The sequence below is a fragment of the Adiantum capillus-veneris genome, chromosome 30 (assembly GCF_014529385.1).
Source record: "Adiantum capillus-veneris isolate H3 chromosome 30, ASM1452938v2, whole genome shotgun sequence".
In the NCBI taxonomy this organism is placed as follows: domain Eukaryota; kingdom Viridiplantae; phylum Streptophyta; class Polypodiopsida; order Polypodiales; family Pteridaceae; genus Adiantum; species Adiantum capillus-veneris.
The window spans coordinates 47,591,290-47,615,947 of NC_140960.1; the positions used below are offsets into that span (position 1 = coordinate 47,591,290).

The 24,658-nt window shown below is 45.7% G+C and overlaps 1 protein-coding gene across 1 annotated transcript in view; it reads right to left on the reverse strand.

Moving 5' to 3' along the window:
• Positions 1–23,444, reverse strand: part of LOC147417902 (pentatricopeptide repeat-containing protein At2g04860-like) — a 56,819-nt gene extending 33,375 nt beyond the window's left edge. The window contains exon 1 of the mRNA XM_086506828.1: positions 23,055–23,444. Within this exon, the coding sequence (XP_086362954.1) occupies positions 23,055–23,222 (168 nt within the window). The 5' untranslated portion in view covers positions 23,223–23,444. The remainder of the gene's footprint in view (positions 1–23,054) is intronic.
• Positions 23,445–24,658: the final 1,214 nt, after the last annotated feature.

Genomic DNA, 24,658 nt, shown 5'->3' on the forward strand with positions numbered 1-24,658 from the left:
CAGAGGCCTGCTGCACTGAGTGCCTGTTGCTCTCCTTCTTCTTCTGCCAGAAGGTGCTAGCTCTGGTTTGCTTATATATTTAATTAGCAAAATTGCCTTGCCTAGTTCCCAACAAAAGTCACTTAATAAATAAGTGAAAAATGTTAAAAATAGGGAAAATAGGTTTAATGCACTGGAAAATTCCCCTGATGGATTCTGATGGGAATGTTGATGATCATGCTGTGTACAACCGGAGGATATGCATCTACTCTAAGTGTTTGGTCATACACGGTCTGCGAACAGACTCACAAAAGTGCCAGATCACTTCCTATTCTAGACTGACTTGACTGAACTAAACCCTGGTCATGCTGTAGCTTGTCCACGGACACATAGGGTTGGATGTGTCACGTGACATTTGGCCTCACTAATGCTCCAGCTACATTTAACCAAATGATGGATATCGAATCTTTCGAGAGCACCGGCAATTTGTGGGGACATTCTTTGATGATATCATTATCTTCTTCAAGTCGGAAACAGAACATCAAGAGCATCTTGTAAACGTCCTTCAAACTTTGCAAGATCATAAGTTGATTATCAATGGCAAGAAAAGCAAGTTCTTGATCCACGAGATACGCTTTCTTGGACATATTAATTCTCCAGAGAGTGTCAGGATGGACTCAGCCAAGGTTGTAGCTATTTAGGACTGGCCACCTCTTAGGGACGTGCATGATGTGCACAATTTCTTGGAGCTATATTCTTACTACAGAAGGTTCATTTTCAAATTTGCAGAAATTGCAGCACCTTTGCATCATTTGACAAAGAAGGTGTTCCCTTTTCTTGGAAACAGACACAAATCACAGCTTTTGAGCGTCTAAAAGAAAAGCTTATGACTAGACCAATCCTTGTGCTTCCCAATCTACATAAACCTTTTCAAGTGCATTGTGATGCATGTGGCAGCAGTTTAGGAGCAGTTTTGCATTAGGATCGCCATATGATAGCCTATGAGAGCAGATTATTCTCTAAGGATAAGCGAGTTGCACAGATTTATGAGAAGGAACTTCTTGCAGTAATTCACGCATTATCTACTTGGAAACATTACCTTCTTGGAGTTGATTTCACAGTTCATATTGATCATCAGAGTTTGAGATACTTCTTGTCACAACCGAAGCTGTCAGACAAAAGAAGCCATGTGGCACTTGTTCACCCAAGAACACAATTGTGAGGTGATGAAAACGCTGCTGTCCAGTGATTTTTAGTGTGCTCGTAAGCTCCCCGCATGGTCCGGAGCGGTGCAGAGGGTCTAGGGAGGGTGGGGAATCAAGGTCACAACCTTTGGTGGCTGAAAACAGAGAGAACAGCAGGGAAGTATGGCTGAAAACAATGGTAGAATCATAGGAATCTCGCCAGCAAGGCACAAGATGCCGAGCCGTGTAGGAGGCAAGATCTAGTGGGCCAAGCCTGACGCTGCCCCCCTCTGCTGAAAATGCTGCCGAATCGGCCCTGAAAATGCTGATTTGCCCAAAAAATGCAAATCTGGCTGAAAAACGTAGGTGGAGCAGAGGGTTTTTCTGGCGAGGAAAGTGCCCAAAAAGGTAGCGCTGGCAGCCAGATCTAGTGATCGCCATGTGTGGAGACAAAAAACGCAAGTGGAGGTGGGGTCCTCTACGACAGAAACCTCCATATTCAATCGCGTGTCTGGCAGATTGCAGAAAATGCTGGCTGATTTGATCTTCTTCTTTGGAGGAGAACCTCTGTAGGTGAAGCACCAAAACATGAAGAGCCTGCAGCTGCCGATACCATGTGAGAGTGCACGTGTACGGAAGCGTGAGAGAAGGGGGGTAAAGAGAGACAGAAAACCACAAATGCTAGATGTAGGAAGAGGGGGCGTTTAGTCCCCACACTGACCATAGACTGAAACCGCCAATGAAAGGCAGTGTACAGATAATATGTGGGTGCCCCCCCTGGCCCCATTTATAGGTGCCCAAGGGGAGGTCGAGCAGTGCAAGGGATGCTCCCACGACCCACCCTAAAAATACCGTGTGTAGGGCGCGTGGACAAAAGGTAAGGTGGTCGGCCCAAAAGTGGGCAGCCTAACAATGCAGTCTAAATGCATATGCAAAGGGTGGCCAACCTGGAGGCACATTAGCCGTACATGCATGCCCTAGACCTGTGAAGCAATAGAGTGGTGTAAATCTAACATTAGATTGAGATGTAGATAGAGAATTAGATTGAGACGAAGAAATTTGAGAGTTCTTATTGTTATCATTCCCATTAGAATTTTTGTCCGTTTCTTTAGAGGAGTCACGAGAGGAAGAGTTACCATTATCGTAGGCTGTCTTGATTTACCCTTCTTGTGCTTCATTTCTTGGAGTTGAGCCAAGCGTATGGCCTCTTGCAATGTCTTTGGATCACCGGCTTCCACATCAAACTTGATTGAGTGGTCCAATCCAAAGAGAAAGGCCTCTAACCTTTCCTCATCCAATTTGCTCAATTGTCCACCTAACTGAGACACACGGTTAGCATACAACATCACACGTTTACCTTTGAGGCAAGGCCCGAAAATCCTCCTTCAATCGCTTCAAGTGCTAAAAAGAGGCAAGAAGTGAGTCTTTAGATCCTCCTCGAACTCCTCCCAACTAAGCTCGAGAGGGGGAACGAGGAGAGACTCCTGTGGACTTCCTCCTCCTTCTCCTCCTCCAGCCACTCATCCTTCCAGGTGATGGTATCACCTGTGAGATGCATGGAACCCAAGAGAACTTTGTTATTATCAAACTTTTTAACAACCACAAAATAGGATGTAAATTGATGCCACCCAGAATAAATGACAATAGCATCCATCTTACCGTCATACTTACTTAACGTAATCTTCTCGAGAATGGGATCATGTCGTCCATATAGCATTCGTTGCCTCCGCGATGGTCTTAGGTAGCGGAGCGGACCGCCAAAGTGGTGATGAGATCACGCTTGGCTTCCCTTTCCTACCTACAAGCAATGTTTGCCTCGCGCTCCCATCTACGAGCCTCGGCTTCGGCCGCCAATCGACATTTCTCTCGTTCCGCCACTTCCACATGCTCTACTCAACATACTTCTTCTTGTCGCATCAGCATCCGTATCATGGAATCCATGGGATTGGGTGGCAAGGATGGGGGATAGGGGGAGGACTCGTGGAAGAATCCGTAGGTGGAACTTGCTCGCCTTCTGAATTGGTGGAGGTCTTCATACGGCTACGAGTCTTGACCATGCAAGGATTTTTACTCTTGGCTCAAAAAAGGTTGCAAACTAATCTTCAAGAGACTATCTACCCCCTTGTTGGCGCACCCCACATGCAACACTCGGTATACAAATGGTTGCTATTTTCCGACACTCAAGGCGCACAGTCCCACGCACAATGGCAAGCCTGCTATTCCAAGAGTGGCCCGAGTATCACCGAAGGGCTACAAACACAACCAAAAACAAGAGAGAAAAAAAAAAACGTTTTGGAGATTAGCGAATTAGTGCAAAATCTTCAAAGCTCTGATATCAATGTCAGGTGCAGCGGAATTGAAATGGTGAAGATCTAGGGTTTACACTTCCACAAATCTTTTACGTCTTTCCTTGCGTTAGTGATTGCTTTTAGCATCAATGATGGTCTCGGAGACTATTGTCTCAGGCATGCCATGTAGTCAAAAAATCTATGCAATGAATAGTCTTGCTAAATGATCCGACTTGACTGTTTTCTTCACTGAAATGAAGTGAGCTTGCTTGCTAAATGTGTCGATGACAGTCCAAATGCCATCATGCCCACTCTGTGTCTTTGGGAGATCAAAAATGAAATCCATTGCAATACTTTCCCAGGGGCAGGTGGAATGGGTAAAGGCTATAGTAATCCCTGTGCCTTATGCCTGTCAAACTTCACCTTCTGGCATACTAAACAACTGCGAACAAAGTCATCCACATCTTTCTTGAGTCTCAGCCAAAATAAGTAACGCTCCACACCTTTCACGGTGGTGTCGATGCTACGATGACCCGTAAAAGGTGGACAATGGCACTTAGTCAAAACCTTTTCCCGCAACAGTTGTGTGACGCACAACATCGTTTTCTTCATCAAGTAGCCATCCCGTATGGAATAGCTTGCTACTACCTCCTCATTCTGTATTCGAGTGAATACATTGGAAAAATTGGGATCTGTGGCGTACTCATCAACCATGTCCTTGAAGCTTCTATGATGAATCGCGGAAATAGCCAAGACTAGGGGCTTTCGAGACAATGCATCTACCACCAAGTTTTTCTATGCTTAAACCTGGACAATCTGGAAGTGAAACTATGACAAGATGTTAGCCCACCGCATCTGCTTTTCTGAAAGCTGCTTCTGTGACAAGAAGTAGCGTAAACTCTGATGATCAGTAAAGACCGTGAAATCGGCTCCGAATAGGTAATGTCGCCACTTAGTAAGAGCATGGATCATTGCCAAAAGCTCTTTCTAATAAATCTATGTTGTCAATTCTGGCCTGGAAAACAATAGCTTTCATAAGCAATCACATGGCCTTCTTGCATTAAGACCGCTCCCAACCTACGACAACAAGCATCACAATATGTCGGTCCCCACGAGAAAGGGACTTCTTTCTATGTCAATATGTGCAAAGGGGAAGCTACCCCTGCAAACTTTCGAATGGACCGCCGGTAGTAAGAACACAAGCCAAAGAAGCTTCTAACTTCATGAACTGTCACGTGACACATCCCAACCCTATGTGTCCGTGGACAAGCTACACCATAGCAGGGTTTCCGTCAAGTCCAGTCAAGTTAGATTAGAAGTGATCTGGCACTTTTGTGAGTCTATTCGTACACCGTGCATGCCTAGTCACTTAGAGTAGATGCATATCCTCTGGTTGCATAAGCATAAGCATAAGCATTTCCATCAGATTCCATCAGAGTCAGTTTGGGGATTTTTCAAGTGACTTTAGCCTATTTTTCCCTATATTTAACATTTTACACTTATTTATTAAGTGACTTTTGTTCGGTACTCAGTAGGGCAAATTGGGTAAGTTAATTTATAAGCAAACCCAAGTTAGCACAAATTGGTAAATGAGCCAAGGAGCACAGCAGGCTACCAAGCAACAGGTGTTCTCTCCCTCTCTCAGCAAGACCCTCTCCAAGCACCTTGGTGAGGCCCATTCCCCCGCATCATCCTCATCTTGGAATCGCCCACTCTTCTGGCCTGCCTAGCGTTTTTCCTCCCATGCAGACATCGTCAGTAGAGCCTGAAAGCTAGCGTTTTTCCACTGGTCACTTCAGCGTTTTTTGGCCACTACTAACGCCAAGCAAACCTCAGCAAGTTCAGCGATTTCATCAACAAATTGCAGCAGATTACCACGGCGGGGTAAGGAGTTATTAACACTTGGAAAACTGCCATTTTCAGCAAGAAGTCCTCTGCTGCCACAGCGTTTTTTCAGCCAAAGAACTTCTCCAAAAACGCAGCCTAAAGTGCAGGAAAATCAGCGTTTTGCCCTCAGCAATTCAGCCATTGAATCGTAGCAGATTCTCAGTGTTTCAGCCGGCAGTAGTACCTTCAAAAACGCAGCAGAATCCTAGATCCTTCAGCGTTTTTCATCCTCAATTCAGCCCCGACAAAAGCAATATTTTCAGCCACAAAGAAGGTCACAGATTTCAGCCTAAGTCGCCGTCGTCGTCATCGGCATAGTCACATTGCATCAGTCCATTGCATTCACATTGTACGCTTTTGTGCAATCAAGTAGACCACTCTCGCCGACGAGAGTGGGGCCTTCGGAGGAGGGTTTTACAACCTCTCGGTGTCGTATCTCTTCTCTCTCCTTCTCTTAGTCTCATTCACTTGCACGCACAACATCCACTCACTTTGTTCGTGATCATAGCACTCTCCATAAGACGGAAAGCTCTCTCTTTCCCTAAGAACTAAAAGGAACCTTGAGCAGTAAAGATCACTAATCTTGAGAAAATACAACATTTATTCTGCTGCACCTTACATTGGTATCAGAGCTTTGGAAGCGTTCTGCATTACTCAAGGAAAAGAACCACAAGATTTTTTTTTGCTTGTTGCCATCGCACGAACCCAAGTTTACTTGGGCGTGGCGATTCCTAATCGTGTTTTGTTGAAGAGTGACAAGAATCCCAAGAAAGAAGGGCTTGTCCAACCTTCCCTTGTGTCTCTTTTCACTCATTGAGAGCGGACCGTGCACTTAGCGGCTGGCCAATCGACGTGAGGTGGGAAAAAGCAACCTTGGTGTGAGCGCAAGGCCGCCAAGGGGTGCGCCTGCAGAAAAGGGTAGAACTCGGGTGAAGAGAAGATCCTTCTCAACACGATTTGCAAGCGAAAGAACCCCTCAAGAACCCAAGATTCTCCCGAATCAAGGACCTCAAGAACCTCAAGACCCTCAAGAACCAAGTTCCTCGCGAGCTTAAGACCCCAAGATCATAGTGCATGGTCGTCACCTGAAGTGGCATGGATGCTTCGCATTCAGGTGATGAGCATGAGAGAGGCGACGAAGGATTCTCCCCACCAGGAAATTTTTCCAACACTCCCCCTTCGCCATCTACGCCAGACCCTATGGAGGCAATGGTCAAGCAGATGATCGCCATGATGGATAGACAAGAAGACAAGCACCTTGCCTTAGAACGGGAGCGCCTTGCTCAGGACCGTGAGCGCGACGACAAAATTGTAAGAATGGCCGCCGATCAAGCAGCCAAGGACCGCGAGCGCGACGAAAGAAACGCAAGATTTGTCGCACAACAAGAAGAAAATCGGCTTGCTCTCGAACGCGAGCGCTGAACAAAATGAACGAAAAGCAGAAAAGGAGGCCGAGCGTGAAGCTCAAAGGGAGCTTCGCAATCAAGAATTTATTGCCCAAATCCTAGCCTCGAAGACCGAACCACCCAAAGATCGTGGGAGTTCGTCAAGTGGCGCAAGCCACGATGCGGATTCACACAATCCAGTCACAGAGAAGTTGACTTTCAACAACTATGACGGTAAGATGGATGCTACTGTTATTCATTCTTGGTTGCATCAATTTATTGCTTATTTTGCGACAACTAAGAAAACAGGCAATAGCAAAGTTTTGACGGCAGCTATGTACCTTGCCGGTGATGCCATAAATTGGTACCAGGCATGGCAAGAGGCATAGCTAGCCGCGCACCTAGAGGCAGCCGACGATCTCACGCCCCTCTCTTTTAGTTGGGCTGATTTCCAAAACAAGCTCAAGGCGCGGTTTATGCCACCTCAGTACCTTGCACGATTGAAGGACGATTGGCGAGCTCTCAAGCAAAATGGTATGCCGGTTATGTCTTTCTCTAATCGTGTTTTGCAGCTTGGCACTCAATTACGCAAATCAGATGCGAAGCGCAAGGAGGTATTTCTTTACGGATTGGACGAGTATATCAAGTATGATGTCGAGGTACTCGATCCCATCAATCTTAACAAAGCGGTAGCAATTGCTCTCGCCCACGAGATGAAGCACAACCAAGGAAAGCCTAAGGAAAACAAGACTTCTCAAGGAACCCCGCAGAATTCTCAGATCACACAGAATGGTAAGAACGGAAAGAATGGTAATTCTTCTAGCCCTTCTTCCTCTAATTCCTCGGAAAAGAACTCTAACAATGAATCTAAGGGTAAAGCTAAAGCACCTGCAAAACCTAAGCTAACCCCTGATGAAAAAGCTTCACAAGGAATTATAGGAGGATACATCACGGCTGAAGAACAAGTGATTTATGCTAAAGAAGGTAGATGTTTTCAATGTCACGTTAAGGGTCACATTAAGAAGAATTGTCCTAAGACAGTCCCACCTAAAGAACCAAAGGCACCCGCAACTACCACAAACTCTGTCACAACACAACCTGCATCTTCTCATGACTCTGACACACACATTGATGAATCTCTCATGAAGTGTTATGGTCATGTAAAAGGACAGCGTTTTGTCGTATTGTTTGATCCAGGCAATATGCATGATGTGATTAGTCCCCCTCTTGTTGAGAGAGCCCACCTAGAGGTTAGTCAGAAATCTCCCCTCGAGGTTTCTGGCTTCGCTCCTGGTATGAACTCTCTTATCACAAAGGAGTGCCTTGATGTGATGTTTACCGTTCAGCAAGCTTCTTTTTGTAGGAAATTTCTTGTGTCTCCTCTCTCAGGATGTGAGATGATTTTAGGCATTAAATGGTTTCGTGAACTTGATCCTGACATTAAATTAAGTGCTAACACGATCACTTTACATTCCGATACTGATTCCCCTCTCATCATTCGTGCTGAGGAGGGCTTGCATTCTTTGCCTCTCATCTCGCATGTACAGGTAAAGCGTGAATTACAACGAGAAGCACAAGCGGCATTCATTTATGCTGCTCCAGTTTCCCAGAGCATTCAGGCTCCACGTAAGTATTCGGAGTTGTTTACGAAGTTTAAACATCTCTTTTTGCAGGATGATCTACCACCTCGTCTCCCACCGAAGCGGCCGGAGGACCACCGCATCGAGCTTATGGAGGGAGCGCAACCGGTCAGTAAGGCTCCCTACCGTTTGAACAAGTCACAGGAGGAAGAGTTAGAGCGACAACTCACGGAGTTGGTGGCTAGAGGATTCATACGTCCTAGTGTAAGTCCTTTTGCTGCCCTATTTTGTTCGTTCGCAAGAAGGATGGTTCGTCTTGGTTGTGTGTTGATTACAAGGCATTAAACAAGATGACCCGTCAAGAACAAGCTTCCGATGCCTCGCATTGAGTATATCTTGGATAGGCTCAATGGAGCAAAGGTTTTTAGCAAGGTCGATCTCAAAAGTGGATACCATCAGATACGGGTATTCAAAGGCGACATTTTCAAGACTGCCTTTCGCACCGAGCGAGGGCAATGGGAGTATATTGTTATGCCTTTTGGATTGACAAAGCCGTGGGTACGTTCAATCGTCTCATGGTAGGTCGTTTCAGCGCCATGGTAGGTGTATGTGTGTTCATCTTTTTAGATGATATTCTCATTTTTTCTGCATCGTGGGAACAACATAAAAGGGATGTTGAAAGGGTATTAACTCGTTTGGATGAGTGTCAGCTGTACATTGCAGCTAAGAAGTCTGAATTTTTTCTTACCGAAGTCACTTATCTGGGTTATATCATTTCTGCAGAAGGCGTCAAGCTAGACCCCGCGAAGGTGGAACAGGTTCGTAATTGGGATTTGCCCACAACTGCATATGATGTGCGTCCTTTTCTTGGTTTATGTCAAGCATATAGTTCGCACATAGAGAATTTTGCACGCATTGCTGCACCTATGACTGATGTTTTGAAAGGGATAAAGACTCGCCGTCAGCGCGTAGACTTGCCCGAGGCGGCCATTGAGGCTTTCGCAGCTCTCAAGGTTGCGGTGACAGAAGCACCGTGTCTTATCCTTGCCTCTTGGGATGACCCCTTTGAGGTATGGACGGATGCGAACAATGTCACCATAGGTGCTATGCTCCAGCAGCATGGTCGCCCAGTAGCTTTTCTTAGCCGGAAGCTCAATAGTGTGGAAAAGAATTATTCAGTTTATGATAAAGAACTTTTGTCTGTCATTCACTCTCTTAAGCATTGGAAGCATTTTTTGTATGGTAGAGAGTTTACAGTGCGCACGGATCATCAAGCCGTCAAGTGGCTACAGTCTATGCCTAGTGCACATTGGAGTGATCGCCAAGCGCGGTGGTCACAATTTTTTGAGCAATTTGGCGGTTTGATTGAGTATGTGCCTGGAAAAGCTAACCCTGTTGCAGATGCGTTGAGTCGCAAAGGACAGATTTTGGCTCTTCAGTCAAGAACCACATTTTCTATACAGGGTGAGTCTTTTGACAGCATGAAGAATCAGTATGCAGATTCGGAGTTTGGTAAGTATTGGTTGCAGGCTCTTGCTTCCCAAGGGCCCAGCAACTATCTCATTCGTGATGGATTGTTATTTTTTCGTCAACGTCTATGTGTGTTGCCCTCTCTCAGGCCAGCCATATTGCATGATGCACATGACTCTCTCACGGGTGGGCACAGGGGTATGAACACCGCATTGGAAAAGATTGAACGATTTTTCTATTGGCCTAAAATGCGAAAAGATGTGTTTAGTTATGTCGCACATTGCACTATATGTCAAAAAGTAAAAGCTCCTCGGGGTAAGCAGCAAGGCCTCTTGCTTCCGCTGCCTATTCCCGAGGGACCTTTTCAGGATATCTCTATGGATTTTGTGACTAACTTACCACCAAGTCAGCATTCAAGGACACTCAATGTTTAACTATTGTTGATCGTTTCAACAAATTCTGCATGTTGATTCCTTGTAAGGCCACAATTACTGCACAAGATGTTGCACGATTCTTCATAAAGCATTGGTACCTCCTCTGTGGTTTGCCGAAGTCCATTGTTTCAGATAGGGATGTTAAGTTTACGTCCAACTTTTGGCGTGCACTCTTTGAAAATTTTGGCACAAAGTTGAATTTTTCATCCGCTTTTCATCCACAGTCAAATGGTCAAACGGAAATTTATAATCAGTTGGCTTTTGATGTGTTGAAGTCTTATGTTCATGATCAGCAGTCTCAATGGAAGCTCCATCTCCCATTGGTACAGGCTATTCTCAATGATTCCTTCTCTTCTGCTATTGGTCGAACTCCGTATGAGGCAGCTTTTGGCCGCCGATTCCAGTCACTATTGACTCGGTCAGTCAAATGCCTGATGCCAATGCTGAAAGTCAGTCATTGGATGAGATTTCTGAGAGTGTGAAGCTTCGGCTAAGCAAGGCTCGAGAATATTATTCTCGATAGGCTAACAAGCATCGTCAGGAGGTCTCGATCGAGGAAGGAGATTGGGTGTATCTACAAATTATGAAACAGCGTCTTAAGCAAGTTGGAAAGAAATGTCCTAAGTTATCTTTTCGTATGTATGGTCCATTTCCAGTCATCAAAAAGATTAATGAGGTTTCAATGAAATTGAAGTTGCCTAACTCATGGTCAATGCACAACATTTTTCATGTTTCTTGGTTGAAAGTGTTTCAAGGAACACCTCCAAAGGACGTTTCGGAAGAAGAAGAACCGGAGATCATCGATGAAGCAGAAGTCATGGAGCCGGAGCAAATCTTGTTGCATCAGTTTCGTCATGGTTCGAAGAAACAAGTACGACAATATTTTTTGAAGTTCAAAGATCGAGGAACCTATGAAGCGGTGTGGGTAGACGAAGAGTTCTTCAAGGATTATCCAGAGTTGTTGGCAGACTACAAGGAAGCCATGCAGCTCGGTACTAGTACCTCACTTTAAAAAGGAGGGAATGTCACGTGACACATCCCAACCCTATGTGTCCGTGGACAAGCTACACCATGGCAGGGTTTCCGTCAAGTCCAGTCAAGTTAGATTAGAAGTGATCTGGCACTTTTGTGAGTCTATTCGTAGACCGTGCATGCCCAGTCACTTAGAGTAGATGCATATCCTCTGGTTGCATAAGCATAAGCATAAGCATTTCCATCAGATTCCATCAGAGTCAGTTTGGGGATTTTTCAAGTGACTTTAGCCTATTTTTCCCTATATTTAACATTTTACACTTATTTATTAAGTGACTTTTGTTCGGTACTCGGTAGGGCAAATTGGGTAAGTTAATTTATAAGCAAACCCCAAGTTAGCACAAATTGGCAGATGAGCCAAGGAGCACAGCAGGCTACCAAGCAACAGGTGTTCCCTCCCTCTCTCAGCAAGACCCTCTCCAAGCAACTTGTTGAGGCCCATTCCCCCGCATCATCCTCATCTTGGAATCGCCCACTCTTCTGGCTTGCCTAGCGTTTTTCCTCCCATGCAGACATCGCCAGCAGAGCCTGAAAGCTAGCGTTTTTCCACTAGTCACTTCAGCGTTTTTTGGCCACTACTAACGCCAGGCAAACCTCAGCAAGTTCAGCGATTTCATCAACAAATTGCAGCAGATTACCATGGCAGGGTAAGGAGTTATTAACACTTGGAAAACTGCCATTTTCAGCAAGAAGTCCTCTGCTGCCACAGCGTTTTTTCAGCCAAAGAACTTCTCCAAAAACGCAGCCTAAAGTGCAGGAAAATCAGCGTTTTGCCCTCAGCAATTCAGCCATTGAACCGTAGCAGATTCTCAGTGTTTCAGCCGGCAGTAGTACCTTCAAAAACGCAGCAGAATCCTAGATCCTTCAGTGTTTTTCATCCTCAATTCAGCCCCGACAAAAGCAGTCATTTTCAGCCACGAAGGTCACAGATTTCAGCCTAAGTCGCCGTCATCATCATCGTCGTCATCATCGGCATAGTCCCATTGCATTCGCATTGTACGCTTTTGTGCAATCAAGTAGACCACTCTCACCGACGAGAGTGGGGCCTTCGGAGGAGGGTTTTACAACCTCTCGGTGTCGTATCTCTTCTCTCTCCTTCTCTCAATCTCATTCACTTGCACGCACAATATCCACTCACTTTGTTCATGATCATAGCACTCTCCATAAGACGGAAATCTCTCTCTTTCCCTAAGAACTAAAAGGAACCTTGAGCAGTAAAGATCACTAATCTTGAGAAAATACAACATTTATTCCGCTGCACCTTACATGAACATTCAAATCTGGCCAATCACGTATAGTCTCAATCTTGGACGGGTCCATCTGTACTCTGCTGCTCCCAAAAAGTGTATCTCCGGCAAGAAAACTTCATTCTTTTTGGCATTGATAACTAACTTGTGATCCCACAATGCTTGAAAGACCTGTAGCAGATGGTGTCGATGTTCTGCTTCATCCTTGGAGAAGACTATAATGTCATCAAAGAAAGTGCAGACAAAAGATTGATACTCTCGGAAAATCCTATCCATCATTTGGTTGAAAGTCGTTGGAGCATTGGTAAGGCCAAAAGGCATCACCAAAAATTCATACAAACCGAAACTTGTCTGAAAGGCTCTCTTGTAGACATCTCCCGGAGGGATTCGGATCTGATAATAACCACTTTTCAAATCAATCCTGCTAAAACAAGAGGATCCCTAAAGTCGGTCAAGAATATCATTGATCCTTGAATCGAAAATCAGTTTTTGATAGTGATTTTATTGAGAGCTCTGTAATCAATGCACATTCTCCAAGATCCGTCTTTCTTTAATACCAACAACACCAGAGAGCAGTAGGGTGAAGTACTCGGCTGGATAAGACCCTTTTCAAGAAGGTCTTTCACTTGGTTCATGATCTCTTCATTCTGGGCTCGGCTAACACGGTAAGGTGGCTGGTTCGGTGGTGTGCTTCCAGGAATCAGATCAATGGTATGATCCTCACTATGAGATGGGGGTAACTCGCCTGGCAGGCCCTCAGAGAAACAATCAGTATGTGTGTGGAGAAAATCTTGGCGTTCTTTGTCAAGCTCAGACATGTTCGTTCTTTGTTCAACATTTAACTCTTTCAAGTAGATCGAGTAAACAAAGAGACTGGATTTCATTTATTTGGAAACGGCCGAGGCCGATACAATAGGAACGGACTCGCCCTTTAGTTTTATATCAAGAACAATTGTTCGGCCCTTTTCATTAGTCAAAGTCGCTTTCTTAGCCTAATAGTCGACCACGACGTTGTTCTTATGGTACCAAGGGACTCCTAGGAGGGCGTCACAGCCTTCCAAAGGCATGATGTAGAAGTCCTCGTGCCCTAAATACCCCTGACAATGCAGTCGAAGTTTGCCAATGACAGGTGTAGTGGCTATGTCCCATAGGTGCGCCGCTAGGACTGCCTCTGCTGGTGGTTCCATCCTGTCGAGTGTAATCTCGAGCCGCGCCAATTCAAGTGAAATGAAGTTGGCCTTGGCTCCTCCATTGAAGAAAATCAGGGCTTCTTGATCTTTCACTTTGCCCCATGCTCGGCAAAGTTCTGTACTTTCATCTATTAGGCTTGGGTCAATACCCATGCAATCTGATACCAGTCCTGCTTTCATCTTTCCTTTTCTACCACGTTCCTCTGCTACTCTCGAACTCTCTGGCCCGGGTCCTTACTGTGCCTTTTTGGGGCACTTTGCGGAGATGTGCCCATGTTCCTTGCAACCAAAACACTTCCCCTCTTTGATATAGTTAACTCTTTCTCGAAGGGTCAGTCGGGGTCGTGCATCCTTATCCTTCTTTTCTTGGGAACTCTTTCTCTTTCTACTTTCATTGTTGGAGGTCTGTCTGGTTCTTTGAGCCAAGATCTCATCAATGGGGTAAGTCGAATTCCCTGAATGTATCAAGAAATCCCATTTCGCATGACCCATTAATTCTTGAATAGAATTTGACTTTTGTTCAAGGTAGTAGTTTCGAATCTCTGTAGGGTGTCCGCTCAATCTATTCTTTAAAGGTGACCTTCTTAAATGAAGAGGTTGGTAGAAAAGAGTCCCAAAACCTCTCGAAATAAAAGCGTCCAAAGAATCTCCCTTGGTCATCCAAAGATGGTTCCAAGTGATTCCTATATCCCGTTCGTACTCCCAAGTCAGCCAAGAAGAAATAAAGAGCCTTTTGAGTTTCAACCACTTGACTGGAGCTTCTTTCCTCAAAAGAAGGGTGGACCACCAAGTTCAAGCATTTCCTCTAAAAAAAGATGCAGCCCTCCTATTCTTGGAGTGCTCTGAGTAATGCCCTCCAAAGAAGGCTATGTCAAACTGCTGGATGAAGGCCAAAGCCCTCAAAGCATCTCAGAATCCAAAAAAGGATTCAAATTTTATCGACTGTCCATCTTCTTTAAATTCTTTTGCTTTCTTGCTCTTGTCTTCGAAGAAGTCGTACAGGTTGGCTCTGTAGAAGTCCTTCTTTGCATAAAACATATGGTCATCGGAGTCCGAACTGTCAGAGGATGACTCCTCCGTAGAGCTATCAGAAACTGGTTGAAATCTGAGTTTCTTTGCCTTTTTCTTGCTCTTTCCGAAGCTTTGCTTTTTGCTTCGCTTTTTACCCTTTCTGTCCTCCTCGCTCGAGTCAAAAAAGCTAGAAGAACTGTCAGAAGAAGCGGAAGAAGAAGAAGAACTGGGTAGTCCTTCAAAGCGTACACACTTCTGCTTTCTTGCAGATGCAAAAGAAGATTGACGGCCCAAATAACCAGGGTAGTCAGTCCCCTTCTTGCGCTTTTTCGATTGCTTGTTGGATTGATTTTTCGTGTCCAAAAGCTAACGATCTGAGTATGAACCACCTCCTGAAGTTCTTGTTCTGTAAACATCCTCGGACAAGGAGGTTTCTTGATTGCCGGTTTGATTGGTGGTTCGGTGGCTTTCTGCCACTGAGTGTGCACTTCAGCGATGGATCTGAGACAAAAATTTTGCAAACTAAGGGTCTTTCGCAAATTTAATCATCTGCTTTGTGCACTCGTCAACCTACTGTCGACGCTCCATCTCTTGAAGTTCATACTGAGTAGGCTGAGGTGGCCCATACTCTTCCTCTGTTAATTCGTTTAAATCTTCTGCGTGATCTCCTCCCGCATCAGCAGATGCAGAAGAAGTCAACCGATTCTTTTCAGAATCCATGAGTGTCTCGAAGTAAGGGATCGGATTTCCCGGTAGAAGAGAAATCGACCGTGCTCTGATACCACTGTAACAAACTTGGATACCCCAAGTCCAAGATTCTACCGTGACACAATAGAGATTCACTTCAAATTAGCTTACAAAACACAAGAGAGACGACACGGCCAGGTGTAGTTCCGTGCCAAGAGGTATTGGCCCCAAAGACCGGCGCCCCTTTCGGTATTTATTTTTATATTAATCTTTGAGCAAAGTACAATGCCTTGCCGGCCCTGATCCTCTTCGTTTACAACAGTTTTCAGCCTTTAACCACTGCTGTTTTCTCCGTTCTCAGCCCACCTGGGGCAATGACTTTGATTCACCACCATCTCCAGACCCTCTGCACAGCTCCGGAGCATACGAGCACGCTGAAAATAGCTGGACAGCGGCGTTGTCATCACCTCGCAGTTGCATTTTTGGGTAGACAGCAGCCACATGGCTTGTGTTTTTCACAGAGGATGAAATTACCTCCTGCCATGACACCGTCCAGTGGTGGTCCGTGCAGTCTCTCAGTGACTGTTGTAGTACACAGTATCTTCGACATTGGCTTGATCATCTACGGGCGTACGATCCTTGGGAGATCCATTCATTCCAGCCATCATTCAGCAGTTGCGCACTCCAAAGGGGGTGGTGACTTGTGGTTTGTTTTGGACACACCTATGCCCTCATCAGAGGAGTTCATACGAGATATGGCCATGCTCATGGCATATGGGATTCCGACATTCCCAAAGAAGACACCACCATCTTGGGTGGACAGACACTTACCACTTGACCTTGAGACGTCAGATCACTTGCTTACACAGGAGCATCTACATGGATCTAGGGAGACGATCTTGGATCTCTTCTTGGCCAGGTTTATTGCTTGGATCTACAGACTGGAGTGGGACTTCACTCCTTTGGACTCTCTTGGAGAGTTTACCCGCGAGATGCGGGAGATCGGGCATCATTACGCGACTACATCCGGAGTCACCTGAAGCTTGGCTTGGATGGTAGTGTAGTTGCTCTTCTACACTCCTGATCATTTGTATTGCTACATTCAGAGTTGCTTATACTCACCCTCGGTAACCTTATAACAAACTTATCCCCTGACCTGGGCAATAGGACGCTCCCAGCTCATTCACATTGAGAGCCACACCGAGATGCGGTTTGGTGGCATTGTTGGCGCGAATTCTGTTTGGTTTGACATCGAAGGATCGGAGCCAAGACGTACAGGCGAGACGGTGCAGACAAATTGGTCTGACCACTTCACTTCACAGCGCAGACTACTCAGTCTGGCTTTCCTACTTCTACAGGATGATCACGGTACAGACAGCTTGGTCTGACCACACCTCTTCTCAGAGGCCCTTCACAACACAAACTGTTGAGTCTGGCATTCCCCTCATCTTGGATTACCCTACCTACTGACAGGCCACCATCCGATGGTGGTCCATGCGGTCTATCGGTGACTGCTGCAGCTTACAGTAGCTTCTACAATGCACACTGTTTAGTTTGGCTTTCCTTGTTTTGGAGGACGTTTACGACGCAGATTGCTACATCTGGCCTTCCTGGTGTTTTACACAGCTTAGCCACCTGGCCACACTGGGTTACAGGTTCATGCATTGACAGGCTTCCGGTCATTCTCATGACGGTTCCTAGGCTTCCCCATTTTCTCCAGACGGACTACAGACACCACAAATCCTATTTGGCATGACACTGGCAAGTTTATTGGCACTTCTTTTATGACAAGAGTTGTTTTCACACTCAGTTCGGGATCTCCACGCAGTATCTTTACACTGCATTAGCAGAGTACAACAGTTTGCTACACTGCTCGTGATAGCGTCTTTCCACGGAGATTTCTCGACGGTTGGGACATCCCAGACTGCTGCTATACTCGTGGAGTATCCTTCAGTGGACATCCCAGCACATCCCAGCAGACATCTTCATCATTTGCCTCACATCTTTGGCTTCATGCGGTTTGTTCAACGTCAGGTGTTGAGAGGGGGTGCTAGATTTACACCACTCTGCTGCTTCACACAGGGCTAGGGCACTTCCTTGTATGCTAGTGTCTCCGGCTGGCCACCCATAGTCCAGGTTGTACCTTGTCCGACCGCCCACATTTGGGGCCTGCCGCCCACTTGAGTTGGGCGCCCACCTTGGGCACTCCTATATATGGAGTCAGAGGGGTACCCATTTCACATAGTCTGACATACGATTGTATTGTGGGTCTCTTGCTTTGGTAGTCATGGGGGGCTGATCGCCCCCTCTTCCCCTACACCAACATTTTGTGTTGTGTCTACTATCTCTCTCTCTTCTCTACTCTCTCACGCTTCCGCACACACGCACTCTCACACCAATCAAGAACCTTGTCGTCGACATCATCGTCATCGACATAGATCCATCAGTACCTTGTCGTCGACATCATCGTCATCGACATAGACCCATCAGTACCTCGTCGTTGACATCATCGTCGTAGACATAGACCGCCGCCGTCGTCATCATCGTCGACATAGAATCTCTCAATACCTCAGTACCTCAGTACCTCAGCATCCGGAGTACCCACTATACCATCAATACCCTGTAGTACCCAACATCAGTAGCATCAATACCCATTAGCATCAGTACCTTGGCAGTTAGCATCATTGTAACGGCATTGTGCAAGAATAAAGAAAGTACTTGCTCTTGCAACAAAGCAAGGGGGCCCTTGAGGATTTGGGATCTGACATCCCGGTGTCGTCTCTCTCTCTCTCTCTCTCTCTCTCTCTCTCTCTCTCTCTCTCTCTCTCTCTCTCTCTCTCTCTCTTTCTTTCAGTTCAATTCCATCAAGTGAAGTAAAGTGTCCCTTGTGTTTGTGCGGAGTACTAGATCCGAGCTAAATCCATAAACACTTCTGTTGCACCTGACAAAATTGCTCGATTTTCTGCTTAAAACTGAACTTTTTAAAGGATGAGACAGGTAGAAAATCTCTCGCAATAAGTATCCAAAGTATCTACCTCGGCCATCCAAAGATAATTCCAAGCAGTAATCACGTCACATTCGTACTCTTGAGTGAGCCACGAGGAAATAAAGGTCTCTTGAACTCAAGCCACTTTGTTGGCGCTTCTTTTCGTAACATAAGGACCACCCTGTTAATGCATTTCCTTTCAAACAGAAGGCTGCCCTTCTAATCTTGGAGTGCTTTGAATAGGGCCCTCCAGAAAAAGCTATGTCAAACTGTTGAATAAAAGCGAGGGCCTTGTGCGCATCTCAAAAACCTGAAAAGGTATCAAATTTTATCGCTAGTCCGCCCTCCTTGAATTCTTTCGTCTTCTTGCTCTTATCTTCGAGAAAGTCGTATTGATTGGCTCTATAAAAGTGCTTCCTCTTAGAATAAAACATCTAGTCATCAGAGTCCGAGCTCTTAGAAGAGGATGAATCCTCCTCAGAATTGTCACAAAATTTCCAAGATCTGCGGTGGGATCTGCATTTCTTGGCTGCCTCCTTGTTCTTTCCATGTCTTTGGTTCTTCTCTCGTTGCTTGCCCTTGCTATCCCCATCAATGGAATCAGAAGAGGAAGCACAATCAAACCTGTCACAAGAGGATGAGGAAGAACTGGACACTCCCTCCAAGCGTACACGCTTCTTGGCTTTTCGTGCATTTGCAAACGAAGACTGTTGACCCAAATAACCAGGGTAATTTGTTCCCTTGCTGCGACTCTTTGGAGGCTTCGTGTTCTTTCAATATTTGGTTAACTCGTCGTTCGATCACATCATCAAGTTCGTCTTCAGTGTACATTCGCGGGGCAAGTGGTTTCTTCAGTGCAGACTTTAATGGTGAATCGATGGCTGTATGCCATCGGAAATGCACCTCATCAATCGGGTGTCGGGTCAAAAAAATTGCATACTAGGGATCCTTCGAATACTGTAGCATCTACTTGGCACATGCCTCAACCTGCAGATCACACTGCATCTCCATTCATTCATACTCCGTAGGCCGTGGAGGCCCATAATCTTGTTCCGACTCGTCACTTGAATCCATGTGTAATATGGGGTTCTTTATGGCTTATGGCCTATAAGACAGAGCGATGAGGACCGGAGCGCGCCCGATGCGCGATGAAGCAAGGGTGGGAGTGGCTAATAAGTCCGGGGTTAAGACACGAAGATTCTTTAATAGAATTTCCAATAAACTTTGGAGGACCGGTATGCTTTGAGAAAAGCACACGCCTCAAGCTCTAATACCACTATTACAGACTTGGACACACCAAATCAAAAATTTGGCACAACACACGAGAGAATCACTTTATTTACCTCACAACTTTAACACAGTTCCGTGCCCAAACGTAATGGCCCCAAAATCTGGCGCCTTTTTTGGTATTTATTTTTACATTACTGCTTCAGCAAAGTCACAACTCCCGTGGTCCCTCTGAAACCGGCCCGTGGGGCGGTAGGCGTTGGCTTTCACCCGAAATTCTTTACTGTAGACACACACACAGAGCACTTTGCAAAGAGAACCTGTGACGGGAATTAACACTTGAATACACACACGGCTCGGAAGCTAGAATGCCCCGAGCAGACGCCGACAACCTGTAGGCCCCAAAATTGGCGCCCCTTTCGGTATTTCTTTATTCTTTGAGAGGGTAAATTACAAAGTAGAGTCCTAGGAATCCTTTACCTATATCCCTCTAGATACTACATGGTTTGGCCAAATTTCGGCAACATAACACCCCCAAAACTTGCGCGAAACCAATTCCCCTGCTAAAACTCACTTCTACAAGCGTATACCCTCTGATTCCAGCCCAAAAACAGTAAATTCAGCTCGCTGTATTTACTGGTTTTTGCCCTGTTTTCAGCCCCAAACAGTCCCCTACCTGTCCTTTGCCAGTGGGGCACGATTCCCAAGGGTTCTGGCGTCCGTATGGCTGAAAAACATTCAATTTTCTGCCCATACACAGCGCTGAATTTGCACCTGTACGGTGAGGTTATGACCCTCACCGGTGCCTGCTTTGGAGTAGCAGCTAGCTACCCCTGTTCCTACTCAAGGAAGCTCTTGCCTCAACACAAAAGCATGAACCCACACAGCTGTACGTCAGTCAAATGAAGAGCCCTCTTTTGGGGCATCACATAACTGCACGTAGGGGGGAGAGAGAGCAGTGTGTAGCGTGCACGGCATCACTCCTAGCACCACACTGTACATGGGAGGGAAAGAAAGCACTCCATAGCTCTTAACCTGTGACAAAAACCAAATGAAGCCTCCTACCAGCTTAAAATTCAGCGCCACTTCTTCTGCATGAGGCAGGTGCACAAAAATGTGCCACTTGGCGCATTTACAAGCATTTTCTCGTTTCGGGTTTGCCGCCTAAAAATATTCCGACTGGTTGCCCAGTTGACTTCGCGGCAGAGTTGTAAAGTGTTCCCCTAGTCATACCGGAGGTAATGACGCGGACACATTTCGCGGCCCAAAATAGCAGTTCCCTAAATTTTAGGAAATGATTCCGTTGGGCTCCCAGTGGTCATCTGACCATCTATCCTGATTGGGACCGGATCCAAAAGTGCAATGTGGCCCAATTGTCAGATACTTTCTGTTGGTAGTCCCACCTTGACTTTATGCCTTTATTGAGTTCACTTCCTAGTATCCACCAACTTGCTAAGTGCGACAGGGGGACCTACATGATCTTGCTCTGAGCCTAGACATCCTCTTACTATACAAATTCCAATGCCGACCACTATCCATCTGCGGGTGAAACTACCGTTCACATTGGCCATACAATGTCCGACCGTTTGCTACTTCAAAAAGAGGGTCTCAAAAATAAAACAAAACCCATTAGAAAGAAACCAACAACTAAAGTTAGCAGTTGCTACGTCCTCGTAACATAGTTAACAGCTCCCACGTCCTCGTGACACCCTCTCTACTCAAAAGCTCGTCAGCTAACTGAGTAAAAAGAGTGGCCTTGGGTTCTTATTTGAAGGCCCTTGGCCATCAAACTCAAAAGCTACTACATGAAAAGCTTCAAACTCAAAAGCACTTGCCCAAAAAGCAACCAGCGTGAATTGAGGAAATCCAACCGCCTGCCACGTGGCATGTCAACGCCAAACGTGGAGATCCGTACTACTGCCACATCAGCATGTCAATGCAATACGCGGGATTACGTACTACCACGTCATCAGTTTGTGACATGGTGCTACCTGCTCTGATACAAAACGCTTGCCCTAGCCGCTCCCTTTACAGGTGAGATCTGTTGGTTATAAACTCTCTAAGGCTTAGGTAGGCCAAAACCTCTGTCAAACTCTTATAAAATAAATCATTAAAATGATTTATTAATAAGTTTGACGAGGGCTCGGTTTCTGGGTAAAATTGTCAACCCAGAACCTGTCACACATGCGTCGACTTCCAAAGTCAGTTTTCCACCTATCCCTAGATAGGAGTGTCTAGAATCCTAGGAGGATTAGTACTGGCAATTTTGTGAGTGTGTTCACAGGACCTGCATGTCCAGATGAGTCCATTAGATTAGGTTTTCCAGGTTTTGAATTCTCTTGCATAAATGGTTTGTACAAGCGTTTTGAAAGGTGTTGTTACACTACGGTGGGCATCTGGCAGGACGAGCACGTAGTTTTAGGTTAGAGGAATCCAATGAGCCATTCCCCGCATCAATCGGATTCCGATGAAGCATGTCCACGTGGCACACAGAGCCATGTGCACATGACAGAGCTCCACGCACATCTAGGTCTCACATCTGTGAGGTCTCTTGGGATTGTTGCTATGACATTATAAACTTCTCCTCTTCTTCTCCTCCTCTCGCTCGCTCGGTAGACTCTTGCAATCAACATGGTTCTCTCAATCTCTACCACCCCATTCCAATTCATCCTCTCCACTACACCGAGTATAATTGTGCCGGCACTCTTACCTAATACCTTATATGACACAACAATAACTCGGTCTTGCCTCAAATGAAGTTCTTGCTTTTATCGGCTAGCTATCTTCCCTTCATGTCAAGTTTGCTTCTCTCCTTGGGTAAGCCACTACTTGACGCTTGAAAATCCTCAGCCTTTCATTGTAGGCAAAAAAAAATAGGAGTCCATCCAATAATGCCTAACATGGTTAATCAAAGTTAAGGTTTCTAAAGTGGGCATGCAAAAGCCGCTAATGAATCAAAAAAGATTATGGTTGAGTGTTGAACAAAACCTAGCTCCTAATACCCCTCACAAAATGAGTGTTAAGCACATAAATACCTAGCTCCTAATATGAGTGTTAAGCACATAAATACCTAGCTCCTAATACCCCTCACAAACCATTTCAACTTCTAGGGCGTATTGCACTTGAAATGGCCATAAAAGCTTGAGCCAATTGATACCTCACTACCTTGACCTACAAGAAAATTTTGAGAAGATTTTGGCCAAACATTATGGAGAGCCCACCACTAGCAATAGCACTAATGGAAGTTGGTAATCAACATACTACAGCCACAAATCTCTTCAGGTTATAATTAAGCCTATAACACATGCAGAGATGGAATACATGCGGATAAAATTCTCAACACGTATACAATAGAATCCAGCTCTAATTTGCACAGCCATGGACTCTTTGAATTTCTCACCTTGTCTAATCAGCCAACTCTCTCTCTCTCTCTCTCTCTCTCTCTCTCTCTCTCTCTCTCCCCTTACTTTGGTGTTTCTATTATCTTTCCAAAGAGAGGGATCCTTTAAGAATTCGCTCCATAACCGCGCTTGTGCAGCCTTGCGGCACGAGGCCGCCATAGCTGCTGCTGCGTCACTGATTGAAGAGTCGCCTTGTCCCACAGGCCGGAACAAGGTAGCGGTCAGACTGCCCATCCCCAACCTCCATTTTCTGATGTGGGCCAATGAAAAGACAGTTCCCTCGCTCTCCCATTTGCACAAAGCATTTTTCACCTGCCCGACATCCAAGCTGGCATGCTGACTCGCGTCCTACTCGGCACTGAGATGTTCCGGGGTGGAAAGCCCGCCCGATGGCGCCCATGGCTTGAACACTGAGCCTACAGCTACTGAACAAGGAGAAAATTCACTATGGCCTACATAAAGCTATTGAATACAGTTTCTCTTTTTTCTTTTTATAATAGCAAAACTCACAATTGTGAGCGAATTATATTGAACAGCCCAAAAAATTACAAGGTCTTGTCATACTCTTGTTAAGCCATGACATCATCCAGGGACCATACTTACATCGCTATCAGGGCAGCCACCCCTACCAACCCGCCCCCTCATCCTTGATACACAAGGTCCATAATCTTGTCTTCTGAGATCTTTTATTTACCGATGGCCAAGATTTGCCCCCATCCTAGGCATTCCATCTGCTGACAACAAGGCACAAGTAGTCCTAAACCAATCCTCTGAGTGTTGCTTGCGTCCGAGTGTCCATATTAGCACTTTGCTTTCTTGTATAATTTCTGTGAAGCTTGCCACCTCACAACCTCCTTCAAACACACAGCGGTTCCTTGTCTGCCATACATTATGTAAAAGGAAGTATCTGACGATCTGAGTGCTGACGAGGAGTGCAGAACTACCTGAATTCTTACCTCCAAGGAATAGGTCAGTCTTGAAAAAACTAATTTTCCATGTTCTTTGGACGCACTTGCATATTTTCCCTGCGAGGCCTTTGATAGTTGGGCAGTCCATGAATAGGTGGGCTAGATCTTCACTAGCCAACCTGCACCCCAAGCATGGATCTGACCCAATCCCTCTCTCCTGAATCTTCACCCCCGTCGGTAGAGCACCCCACATAACCTTCCATAAGAAAACCTTCATGTGCTGCAGAACCTTTGGCTTCCATATGTTCTCCATTACATGCTCCCACCTTGCCTCCGGCCATTGTTTTTTCCATAGCTGGTTAAGAGGGCTAGACCAATTCTTCTTTTGCATCATTGTTTGATAAATGCTTTTAGTATGGGGTTTCCATAAGAGACTGCTTCCGGGCCATCTCCAGGCATTCCAGTCCAACTCCGAATTGTTGGAATTAGGGTTGCAAAGAAACGCACAGCTTGGAGAAGACGAAGGAAGCTCAAGGCACACAATAGAGAGTGTGATACTTAGTGTGCAATGGAGAGATGAATAGCCCTAGAGTGATGGGCGTATATACAATGCACGGGGGAAAAAACCTCCTAAAGAGGGAAAAAATGCCCCGGCGGTCCTAGTGTGTTCACACACATCACTACCACATGTATATGGTAACAAATCCCCCCTGGAGTGATGCGATGAACGAGAGTTGGCACATGAGTAAAGGGAAATGCCAT